The sequence below is a fragment of the Botrytis fragariae genome (genome assembly GCF_013461495.1).
Source record: "Botrytis fragariae strain BVB16 chromosome Unknown tig00000000, whole genome shotgun sequence".
In the NCBI taxonomy this organism is placed as follows: Eukaryota; Fungi; Ascomycota; class Leotiomycetes; order Helotiales; family Sclerotiniaceae; genus Botrytis; species Botrytis fragariae.
Window position 1 is genome coordinate 303635 of NW_023500986.1, and position 12335 is coordinate 315969.

Below are 12335 nucleotides of genomic sequence, written 5' to 3' on the forward strand. Positions count from 1 at the left end.
CATGTGCTGTACGAAACAAAATTTGCATGTCTATTTGTGTTTTGAAAGGTAGAGGAGTTTAGAAGTGAATCACCTCTCAAAATTCAAACAAAGGAATATCACTTGATCACCAGTCATCATTTACTTGAATAATTGAAATTCTGCGCGACAGCATCTCTAGTGGGATACCGAGGTATATTGCGAAGGATTCAACGAATAAAACCCGATATCAGGATAGAAATTTGAGCCGGCGATAATTCACCCAGAAGCGATACAGAGAGTTTATGGATGTACTGTAATGTAGTGGAAGGAAGAAAGAGCTGGTAAACGATTTTTTGATACAGCACCACTCCTTTTAAGAATTTGGAACTCTTGTGATTTTGAGCTGGAAACCCCGGATTGGAAAAATTAGACTGCATTACGTCTCCGGAATCACAGAAAAAAAAAGAACTGTTCACGAGAGCTTAAGGTGGCTGAAACGAGATTATCCGTATTTGCATTTACATAAGGAAGAACAAAGAATCTCGAAAAGCGTCGATAATACCAATATAATATCAAGGGAACGCCCAACGCCTGAGGATTTCACGGTCATAGAGCACGAGCGATCGAAAGACACATTATCAAATCCATTGATCCTTTTCTCCGAAGGAAGATGTGCATCTACATTATAACCCACCACGCTTGTCCACACACCTCTCTATTACTGCAGGAACGATGTCCGGGTTCACTGAGTAGAAGAATGAGCTCTGGAGGTGGGAGATACGAAAGTCCGCCTTGTAGGTTCGACAGGGAACGGTTTGAAAGGTGGAAGAGGGAAGCAGAGGGTCAGGAAAACGAAGAAAATCCGGCGACTAGGGAAAGGAGGAACGAAGAGAAGTGGAGAAAGAATGGAGGAGCAAGAAAGTTGGAAAGTGAGTTCAGAGAGAGCTGGGTGGACGGACTGTGTGTCAAGTGTAAGGCGGAGAAGGAGGGCAGTCGGGTGGTACGTTCTATTCTTTTGTTTTTGGGGTGATAGGCATGATTATCAAGATCTCAAAGTTGAGAAAATCCTTTCCTTCTTCACAATGCAAGTTGCCATTAGAAGCTGTCCAAAAACCCGAGAAGATTATGATCAAAGAACGAACCCATACTGACACAACAAAGCTAGCAAGAAAATCTTCATTCGCGGATATAGTAAAGAATCTCTTGAGTATCGATCGAGAATTGCAGGCGCAGAGATTAAGTGTGCACTCGGTAAGTGGAAGGGGAAGTCAGTAATTCCTCCTGTTCCATCTGTTCCTATGATTGGAAAAAGGAGGGGATTGCGGTGATTCTGATTTCATACGATGCATGGGTATCAAGGCTATGAGTGGAGAGAACAACTACCATTATTTCGTTCTATATCGGATTTCAGATGTTATCAACACTACATTGGATGTCGTTGTTATCCAGATATATGGACAAAGAGCCGAGTGTACAATTAGGGAAAGTGGAAGGAAATTAATGATTCAAAAGTAATGACTTGCATGGGGAGGGGTTCATGATACAGACTGGATAGTGAAAGATACCTTGATGTTGGAGTTATTCGGCTTGGGAAGCGAAAATTAATCGAAAAAAAAAGGATGATTCCCATAATAAGCAACATTTTTTTCTTTGCATTCAACTTTGTTCTCTGTTGTATCTGTGTCAAACGTTCGAATATCGATTTCGTTGTCGTATCATAACCTTGACGTCTACTGCAAAAGAGCGAAATAGAGATTTCCATTCATAGGGTCAGCATGTACTGTGCTTTCAGAAATTTTAACGGAAAGACATAAAATGTACGGTTATCCCCTCATTCCCCTTTTATAGCCAACTCAAACCTCATACCTGCGGAGCTCACATGCGCACATCTCCACACTGATTTATACACTCGTACTATTTGCAAGTAACATCCAGATCCAAAATACCATCTAGGCCCCAGAAATTAGACAACTTATCAAATGTGCAGATATATTCACGTGTACTACAGACTATGTCCTCACACACACTCAAAATACACACCGATCTCCGTTTGTCCTCGCGCCAAAGAGAGACTGAAAGTATGTTCATGGGAAACTGCAAGGCTTGGAATCGGGATCGAGACCGGACTTGCACAGGTGGTTGAAGAAAAAGGAAGTTGTGATGGGTGTGCTCGGGGTGCTCGAAAAATTAGAGAGAGGGTGAGAGAACAGATGGTTGGTATGGGTATTAGACGAGGGAGGAGTTATGTGGGGAAAGGGAAAGGCGTTGAGAATGCAGAGACGGAGGTGCAAAGACATGAAGATGATCCAAAAATGCTGGGTACAAGATCTGAGGGTAGATACGATGGCAGAGAGCATCATGATTCATCGAGCCTTGATATTCCGGCAGGATGGTGTGATTTGGGTTTAGAAATGTAATTTTTGCTTTCTTAGTTTTTGTTCTTCCTTGTTGGTGGGCTCATGGTAGGTATGATTTTGATAGATTAATTAATATGATATGTTGATCGAATGTATGCATTTCAAGAGTATCCTCAAACTTAAAGCATGCCATTGCTCTATTGCAGTCTGCAATATAAGCTACTGATTGCGAGTGTAAGTGGTGTGAATTTGCGTTCAAAACAGAGCTGTGATTTAAATTCAAATTTGCTACCAACCAAGTAAGCTAGATAGCGAGAAAATGGTAAAACGTCGCATACTATATCATGGTTCTAAATATCTACCCTGACCTTCCATAATTCATGTTAATTGTGATATGTGCATCCCCAAAGAATCGATAAAGATATCCTTTCCATAATGCATGGGTATCAAATTGAATATCCGTGTATTTGCTTCCCAGATCCAAAACTTATGGTAAATAGTAACGCCCGTAGACCCTCTAGATATCCTCCCGTCATACCCATCAAACTCCAATAACACAATTGCCCAAAAAAACTCTGAGAAATGAAACTAAAGGAAAGCTGTCCATCTAGTCTAGTCTAATATCTGAATGACCTGGGAGTTCATCTACCCAGGATGGATATCTTCCACTACCAGTACCAGTCAAATCTAGTACCCCTTCCATCCGCAGTCCAGAAACAAAAGAAATAATCATCTTAAAGACTGTTTTCCAGTGAGTAACACACATTGCGTTCACACTCAGACTCACACTTGCTCTTACTCCTTCATCTTCGACTCCGTGATCTCTCGCTCCTCTCTACTCATCACCGGCTCCAAGATCCCACCATTCATCCTTACATCCTCCCAATTCTTATCCTCGCTCTCCCCCCTACAAACAAAGTCATACCCGTCCCCCACCACCTCTCTCTCTGGTCTCGCTCCCAGAATCTTTGAAAACTGTACTTGACTCAATCTCCGTCTAGCTCCCTGCCACTTCATCCTAACCCCAATTCCCAATCCCCTGAAAAAGACGCGGATGGTAAGATAGTTCAATGTTCCTTTCTTACTCTGTACCGCTAGTTTCGCTTTTGTAGTTCGAGCCTTTACTTTCTTTAGCGTAGTTTTAGCTTGTCTCGCTTCTGCTTTCTTTTCTCTTTTCTCCGCTTTTTCGCGCTTTCGGAGCGCGGATTGGAGTTTGCGGGCTGCAAATTTCTTTTTGCGTTGAAGTTGTGCGGGTGTGAGCTTTTTGGTGAGATGGGGAATAAATGGTTCTGGATGAGCCGGATAGAGGTTGGGAGAAGCAACGATGTCGTAGACAATACCGCCGTAGATACCTTCTCGGACCAGATGTTCGGTTAAGGCGATGCTTTCTTCGCTGAGATTGCTGCGGGGACAAGGTATGGGTGATGGCTTAACTGATGGAGAGGTATTTGGGAATGAAAAAGCATTGAGAGATGGACTGGGGATCCGGAAGGGATCAGCATCGAAGGATGGTCTGGCTTTGGAAATCGGGCTGGTAACAGGCGATGTGATGCTAGAGAGGTCTGTCGAATATGTATTGTGGCGACTGTGGCTGTAGGCACCTTGAGTGGGTGTACTGGGCACGGTACTCACTGTGTTCTTTGTATTGGTTGTGTCGGAGCGAAAAAGACTAGTCGTTGGCGTACTTGGTGGAGATGGGATGCTGGAAATTCTGGAAAGTGGAGGCTGTACATGAGCACTATTGTGAGGAGAGGATTCGGGGGTGTAGAGGGAGTATATCGATGAAGTGATACCAGTTCTTTTCTGATTAGAGATAGGAAGAGGTCGGATGTTTGTGGAATCAGACTTTGGGATGGGAGCAGCCGGAACTGCGGATGCAAGTTTAGGTGGTGGGGCGATTGGTGATGAAGATGAGAAGATTCGAGGGAGGTTGAGGGTATAGGATGGAACCTTTATTGGAGCCCCGGGGGTAGTTGGGGATTTGGTGGTTCTTGATTGTGGCATGACAGAAATGATATTGACCTCTGGAGATATTGTAGTGGCTGTTGGCGGTACGAGAGAAGTAACGTCAACCGCGACTGAAGCAATATCACTTTCAACAGATCCATGATCTTGTGTTGGGGGTATATCAATACCAGGTGTGTTGTCTACGGATATCTGACTGATATGACGATATGGACGATTCATCGGCGGTGGCGAACGAACTGGATAAATTTTTGGTGATAGCGATCTTGTATTGACTGGAGTGAAAAGTGGTCTTCTTGGACTTCCATCCGCGTTCTCAGCACAGGCTGGCAGGTAAATTGGGCCAGCTTTCCTGCGGCGAGAACTTCTGCGGGACAAGGTTGGAGAGTCTTCCAGTTTCCGGGACATATTCGCAGATGGATGTCTTGCGATTCTCTTGATAGGTATTGTATCAACTCTCAATCTGCCAATATGCTCATCTGCTCCTGGGATTACACGTCGTTCCGGCTCTGAAGCCATTCGTAAATGCCCTTTAGCAACACCTTCCGCACTTTCGTTTCCAAGCCCTACCTTAACTTCTCGATATAAAAAATTGTCTTGAACTTGTGGCTTCATCCTCAAAGGACGAATTCCCGTCATTCTATCCGAGTTTGTGTATTTCATAATTGCCGCCTCAGGATGTTCCGCGATTCGGCTCACGGCAATACCTTTCTCTCCCCTCGCTTCATTAGTCGGTGTGTACATGTCATCAACTGCTAGATCATCATTGAATCTAGAGCTTTTTTCGATTCTAGTCTTCGATCTCTTGATATATCTATCATTTCGAGCATCGTATATGAGATTAGGAAATTGGGTGGTCAGTTGAGTTTTATTAAGTACTTTTATTGCGGGGTTCGCTGAAATTGGGTGAATAGAGATAGCATGGAGTCCATCGTCGTCATTTGGTTCAATTTCATTGATATTAGCGATTGATGGCTTCACCGATTGACCATGAAATGAATCAAGTGATTCACTTGAACGGGTATTGGTGGGTACCGATAATGATGGGTATTCAAGATCCTGAATCATCTTCGACATCGGGGATAAGGGAGTCATTGAATAATGTGGGAACCCGAGTGACGAGATTGCATTGTTTGGAATTGTAGCAGACATTACTGAAGAGACCATTCCGAGCTGTTCATCTTTCTGATGATCAAAATCATGCCCAAGAGACATTTTCATTGGTGAGCAAGGCCAACCGTTTCTCGTTCTCTCTTCAATAGATTCGGTAGACTCGCTGGACTCATCAATCGGCGTCAATGGTTGAATGTCATATTTAGCAGGCTTTCTGTAAGACTTGGGCCGAACAACAACTTGACAAGTTGGAGGTGCAACTTCAGCGGATTTCTCACACTTTTCTGGATTCATGAATTCGGAAGTGAAGGTATAGAAAGTTTGACATCCCAGATAGAAACCTTCTTCATGCTCAAAAGATACAGAATCGAGGCGATCGAAGGCAGGAAACTGTTCTCCTAGGCGCACATCATGATTTTTGAGTATGTTGCAGAAGAAGTCCTCATCATTGGTGTAGAGGGGATTGGAGATTGGCCGAACCCTCTTCTTAGGCTGTATTTTTGGTATCAACTCCGATTTCCCCATTGGAGTTGACTATTGGGAGACCTTTTCACTAAAAGTGAGAGTAAAATAGTAGATCTCACGAGTCAACTGGCTAGCTTGGCGGCCGCCTGTCAGTCTCTTGTTACTCTGCGATCCAAGAAGATTAGACTTTTAACGTTCCAACAAAGTGATAGAAAACTTACAAGTGGCTAGAGTGGTTCAAGTTGTATGGCCCATGTCGTGGATTTCAGCGCAGAAACGGAACGAAGTTATCTAAGACACGAAAGCAAGCCTTATCTCCACTCGTTCCTTAATATTCCTGCCGTCGTAAAAAACGAATGATGCAAATCAGCACCTGACCATTTTGATTGTGAATCACATCATGTAAGAAATTCACCATATTCAATACACCCACTTCTCATGATAAAATGAAGGCCGGAACCACAGCTGGAGTATAGTGAGCAAAACGTAAAAGGCAACGACGTTAATAAAAAGGTCAACGCGGAGTCGCCCACAGAAAACAATGGTGTATTGAGTCGAAGAAGATCACAGATTAGCAAGAGGAAGCGAGGTGATATATATGTGCATTTAATTTTTTTAAAACCCAGCGCCATTCATCTCCTTTTTGTGTATATAAGATCCCGAAACGAAGTTGAATATAGATGCGCACCCGAGAGATGATTGCTGGCACCAATATATCTGCAACGTTCCCGATGAATTCCAGACTTAAAAATGGCGACACTCAACTTTTGTTTACTCCTTCCTTCAGATCAATGCCTCATGCTTATTGACACATGCGTCGACCTTGCTTAAGAGCACAGACTTTCTCTCATCATCGCACCAACTCCCTTCGATTGCGCTGGTTGCAATGTATTTCCACTCCTTCAAACTCAAGTTGAATGCTTCTTGAACAGCAACATAGTTATCCAAGATATAACCACCAAAGTAAGCTGGGTCGTCACTGTTGATGCTGAATTTGATTCCTGCATCCAAAAACTTTCGAATTGGCAATTGTCCAACATTCTCAACACACCTCAAGCGAACATTGCTTAGTGGGCAGACTGTCAACATTGTTCCCTGCTCTGCAACCCGCTTCAATAAGCTTTCATCTTCAACCAGTCTAATTCCATGATCAATTCTCTCAACTTTGCAGATGTCTAGGGCTCTGGAAATGTAAGAAGTGTCACCTTCCTCACCAGCGTGAGAAGTGCGGTGAATTCCTTTGCTTTCCGCGGATTCATAAATTTCTCTAAAGATTTCTGGTGGGAATCCAACCTCACTGCTATCAAGACCAATAGCAGCTACGGTTCCATTTGAAAAGTGACCAAGCGAAGCTGCTTCCTGATATGTAGTGTTTGCACTCTCAGCAGACAAGTGTCGCAAGAAGCATAGAATGAGTTTTGAGGTGATACCGAAATCCTTCTCAGCGCGCTTCAATCCAGCAGTAAGACCCTCAACAACAGTTTTGTAGGCAATTCCACGTTCAGTATGTGCTTGTGGGTCGAAGAAAATTTCGGCATGATGAACTCCGTCGCGATTGGCTTTTGTGAGGTATTCATAGGCCAAACTTTCGTAATCCGCAGCATTTATCAAAACTGACATGCCAATGTAATAGTAATGGAGGAAATCGTTGAGGGAAGTAAAGCGTTCATAGCGAGACTCGAGTTCTTCGGCAGATTTGAAAGAGGCATCAGTCGCAGAGTCTGGCAGGGCGATATTGTTTGTTTTGGCAAGCTCGAATAAGAGCGCTGGAGAAAGAGACCCCTCGATATGAATGTGATGCTCACATTTTGGGAGCTCCTTCAGGAATTGCTTCATGTTTTCACCGCACATCTTGAATTATTGTATATTGAGAGGATTTGGATGAGGAAGAGATGGTAATTTAAGTCGAATTATCGAGATCGCAAAGTGTATTCTCTGTTCTGCTCGATTCTATCGGGGCAACAATATGGTTATCGAGAGATACTTCTATCAAAAATCAATTGCTCTAAGAAAGAAGAAGATCCAGCAATGAATTATATGAATGATCAATTATCGTGAATATTGAGTGAATATCAACCTTGATAGCGAGGGCTACGCTTTACAAAAGGACAACCCACCAAATAGCACAGATAGCAAAATTGAAATACTTCGGGCCTACGGCCATTAATATCTGATAGATATCAAACTACAGCACAATATTACTTTACCAATCGCTACCTTTGTGCCCTTTTTTTCGTCTTCTAGGGCAGTGGTGTCAGGGAATTGACAATGCAAAGGTATGGTCTAATCATGAAGATTGAAGATGTATGGTAATAATTATTGAATTTTTTTGAGAAAAGGTGGTAATGACCGAAAAATGGCAGAAACTTTTCATCCTATTTTTGCTGGCGGTCAAGGTAAGAGACCAAAAGACCCGACATTCTTGATGTTCTAGCCAATCCTTTCAAGGAAGATAGAGGTTGATTGAATTTCATAGGTTATTATGTTCTGTGGTGGAGTCTTAGAATGCAATAGCTTTGCAAGGACTACGCAAGAGAGAGCCAATCGCTATACGGCGGAATCCGAGAAATCCCAGGTACCTTACACTTAAATTCCCATCTATGATCTAACGAAGCACAATTTATCACTCTCCCATCTTTTACTTCCGAGTTCCTTCATCTGTACAAGTCACATAATCAATGGCCTAACTTCTGGGGAGTCGATGGTCACCGGTAGGGTAGGTTTACATACCACATTCTACAAATGGCAACACACAAGGGGGTTATTGCCCGACTACTGAGGCTGAGGCATTGTCCTGAGTAATTGCCCGACCATTGTTTGCATTATCTGAATGTTTGAACAGACTACTGACATGGGAGTGGACCCAGGAATGGAGATAACTTATTCATTGAGGCTCCACAATCCTCCTCTCCCCCTTGCACTACTGTCACCTCATCGGGTCTTCAGTGTTGAATTTGTACGAACGGCATTTCCCATTTTCCCTTAGAATGTACCCTAGTCGGCAACTGTCAATCTGTCACTCAACGTTACCCCGAAGTTGTTTGTTGGCTCATTTTATATACGAAGGTTCTGTGATGTAGATACCGACGTCGCCATTGAACATGGTGGAGCGTTACAGAGTGTTTCATTATACTCCCGGAGCAGCGGATACCTACTTGATCTTGTCTAACGTCGGGGAAAGACTTCTGGTAGCCTTGGAGATATTTCTTTACATGATCTCTTGGTCCTGAGCAAACGCCCTAACCTCCTTGCACCCCTTGCACGTAAAGTTCCGATCCTTGGGTATATCGCTAGTATTTCAACGTGGTTGATATGAAGACTGGAGGGTAATATCGACTTTTCGGGACAATCGCCGAACTATTCTTGGAGTAATGTTTGCGAATATTCTGTGATCGTTACAGGGGAATCAATGTTCTGTCTATTTGAGGTTCCAGTAACACCTATTTTACGTTTTCTTACCGCTCGCCGTCGCAAACTTACAGCAAGCATTTATGGTGGGCATCATAGAGGTGTGCAACTACTGCGGAACTCGGAGAATTTCCCGGATTCAAGCTTGTATCCCTCAATAGAGTACACATATAAAACATTCTGAACACGCAACGTTAAATGCACGCACATACCCTTTCAGCCTCTATTTTAATTTTTGATTTGAGGAATTTTTTGAAATAGTTTTCTTTCAACATGACTATGAAATGGTGGATCAGTGAGGATGCATCTATCCCTCCATTGAGGACAATTCGGAGAACAATCCATGTTATCTACTACCCTAAATATCCTAAAGCGCCCCAGTTCAACACAAAGAAAAGCAAAGATCTGCAACTAACATTGGACCAATTTTCCGTTCCTGGCGGTTGGTTCCATGATAGAGCATGTGATTGCCAAATTAGGAGGCATACGATACATCATGGATTTCTATCATACGTTTCAGATTTCGGCATACCCACTAACATTCAAAATGGGTCTTCTCCAAGCCAAACTAACACATCCTAGTTGGGCCAGAGCTTCTCATCTTCTCTCGGACATATTTCAAATATCACGATGCTTAGGCAAATGGCGGTTTATCCCTTGTTTTTACAGTAGTATTGCAATTTCTACCTTGATACCGATCAATATCAATCTTACACCATGAGAAGACGATCAGTTCTTGATACCCAGTAACCGGATAATGGAAAAAAAACGGATTCACATCCATGCTGAATATCATAATATTCTCATTTACTTTTTTTCGGCAAACTCTACCGGCATTCCAGAGGAGTGGGTAGGAGGTAAAGTGATGTTCGGCGATAAGATACCAGCTGTCGGTGTTTTTGATCTCTGATTGAATTCTCTTCTAAAATGAAATCTAGACAGAACCTGCAGCTTCAGGAAGGATTCCGAAGGAAGTTCAAGGGACACAGCTTCAATGAATCGTGATATCAATTTAGAACAAAGTCAGAGTGCTTAACAAAGCCTTCTCAATCATAGAACAATACGAGTCTCGACTTTGCAGTGTGAACGCTATACTCAAATGGCCAGCTACCCTAAGTTTTAAGAAATGAAGCGCCGGGAATGCCTCTAGATTCGGATGGTCCCCCGGTGTTAGACAGCACCACAGAGCCCTTTGTCGTCATCTTCAACAGATCAACCTGGCATTTTCGACAATAACCCGATCTCAACCAAACGAACTCGGAGTGGGCGAAATGAGATAGTGCAGCGATCTTCTTCGCAATTTTGAATGTCTTTGATTCTCTGATTCCTCAAAGGTTCAATCCCTTCAAAACGATACTCAAGCCCTGTATGAAACCAGAATTCCGAGCCTGGAGCTTGGAATATCAATTCTGTCGGTATCGACAAAAATAGCCAATGCCTAAAACATGGATTTTTCCAAAAACTTTGCAGTATCTAAAGAATGCCGTGTAAATTCTCATCGCAATTATTTACGCTCAAGCATAATCATCCTTCATCTCAAATCGGTTACTGACTTGCTCAAATCGGTCATTTAGACTCGGACACTAGATGAGCACGGTAGTTCGGTTTCCGAAGTGTACATAACTAATTTAGTAATGTTTGACCGCGATGCCATGGCAGCACAAACTCTATTCTTAAGACATGGAATCCATGCCGCTGGAGTAACGTCAAATGCTATCCAACGTCACCTAGGGTACTTCCCCATAATCCAAATGCATGGGAACAGTGACAGTCTTGTCTACAACGAATCTCCTTGTCAGTCACCATCTAATCGAAGCTCAAGAGTTAACCCAAAACAAGTATCCACACGTTCCTTACGCAGTCATGAGTCAAGTTAATATGGTTCTTAGATCGAGACTCGCAGTCGGGACTTGGGAGATATCATATATCCCATACCGACACATTGGAAGGCTTGTCCTAACAAAACTTTATCGGGTAAATATGCGACCCGTGACGCTCATCTAAACCTTCTTGATTGACAGTCACGGCCAAGGAGGCAGTGCATTTTTCTGTTAGGTGGATATCTTGGATCTCGCTAGAATCTTGAAGCGGTCCAGGTAGGCCCTGCAAATGAAGCCGTCCAGACAAGCATATTAGCACGCCTCAATCTACACTTTTACCTTTGGGCGAGGCCTTTGTATTTTCATCCCAATGTCTCCCTGTTATACCTATCGTAGGTCATACAGTATTGTTTCGGCAACCGGTAGCAGACTACACCGAGGAAATTGCAATTGTCAAGTAAAAGAATTCAGGCTTCATGGCTGAGGAAACCCCGCTAATTCCTGTAAAGCCCAATTCGATTAGCAGTGAGATGGACTCCTGCAGCGGTCAGATGAGCGACTAATTAAGATCCGGTATAATCAGTGCTGCAAATTGAAATGCCTCAATGCTTTTGAGCCTGTAGGCCTATCAGAAGCGGTCAGGCATGGTCTTCAAGAATCTAGAGCTAGCAGCACAATCAATGAATTCGATGCAATCAAGATAAATATCAATATCGATGCCAGACTCGATAAGATGATCATGCTTTCTACGTACCGTCGGTATTTCGAAGGGATCCAATTGAAACCAAAGATGCAGATAATGGGAAACTCAATCATCAAAATGAGATGATGATACCACTTTTAGTGTCTTTGGAAGAAAAAGAGTAGATAGTTGATCAATGGATCTGTGGCGCGTATGTGTCGCCATCAACACAGATCAAAAACGAACAGATATACCGCCCACTTAAACCGGCATATTTGTCGACTATCCCCTCATTTCAACATTTATTGCCCCCACAATAATCCGCAGGTACCTCGGATGCCATGGCTCAACATCTAGAGTCTTGGCATGATTCCTAAACCCCTACAGTGCTAACGGAACCACTCCTCTGAATATGCTTTCTTTCCGGAAAGATACATCCCCCCTCCTTTTTTTGAACGATGGATGGGCTACCTAGAGTCAGTGGTAAAAAGAGGCTCTGAGCAAGCTCCAGAAGATGAAACACCAATTAGTGTTTATTTAATTCGCCATTGGGTGTACATGGCT

General features: G+C 43.1%; 4 protein-coding genes across 4 annotated transcripts; 2 read left to right on the top strand and 2 right to left on the bottom strand.

The window, feature by feature from the left end:
* Positions 1 to 3113: 3113 nt before the first annotated feature.
* Positions 3114 to 5921, bottom strand: Bfra_006300 (uncharacterized protein; the record flags this gene model as incomplete). Its single annotated transcript, XM_037336673.1, has 1 exon — positions 3114 to 5921. The coding sequence occupies one exon, from the start codon at positions 5919 to 5921 to the stop codon at positions 3114 to 3116; it is 2808 nt and encodes a 935-aa protein (XP_037198039.1).
* Positions 5922 to 6644: 723 nt separating this feature from the next.
* Bfra_006301 (putative adenosine deaminase protein) lies at positions 6645 to 7712 on the bottom strand (the record flags this gene model as incomplete). The annotated part of the gene is made up of 1 exon (XM_037336674.1): positions 6645 to 7712. One exon carries the CDS (start codon positions 7710 to 7712, stop codon positions 6645 to 6647), a length of 1068 nt encoding a protein of 355 aa, XP_037198040.1.
* Positions 7713 to 9542: 1830 nt separating this feature from the next.
* Bfra_006302 (uncharacterized protein) lies at positions 9543 to 9907 on the top strand (the record flags this gene model as incomplete). Its single annotated transcript, XM_037336675.1, has 2 exons — positions 9543 to 9732; positions 9852 to 9907. 2 exons carry the CDS (start codon positions 9543 to 9545, stop codon positions 9905 to 9907), a joined length of 246 nt encoding a protein of 81 aa, XP_037198041.1.
* A 1658-nt stretch (positions 9908 to 11565) lies between these two features.
* On the top strand, positions 11566 to 11918 carry Bfra_006303 (uncharacterized protein; the record flags this gene model as incomplete). The annotated part of the gene is made up of 2 exons (XM_037336676.1): positions 11566 to 11614; positions 11713 to 11918. The coding sequence occupies 2 exons, from the start codon at positions 11566 to 11568 to the stop codon at positions 11916 to 11918; spliced, it is 255 nt and encodes an 84-aa protein (XP_037198042.1).
* Positions 11919 to 12335: the final 417 nt, after the last annotated feature.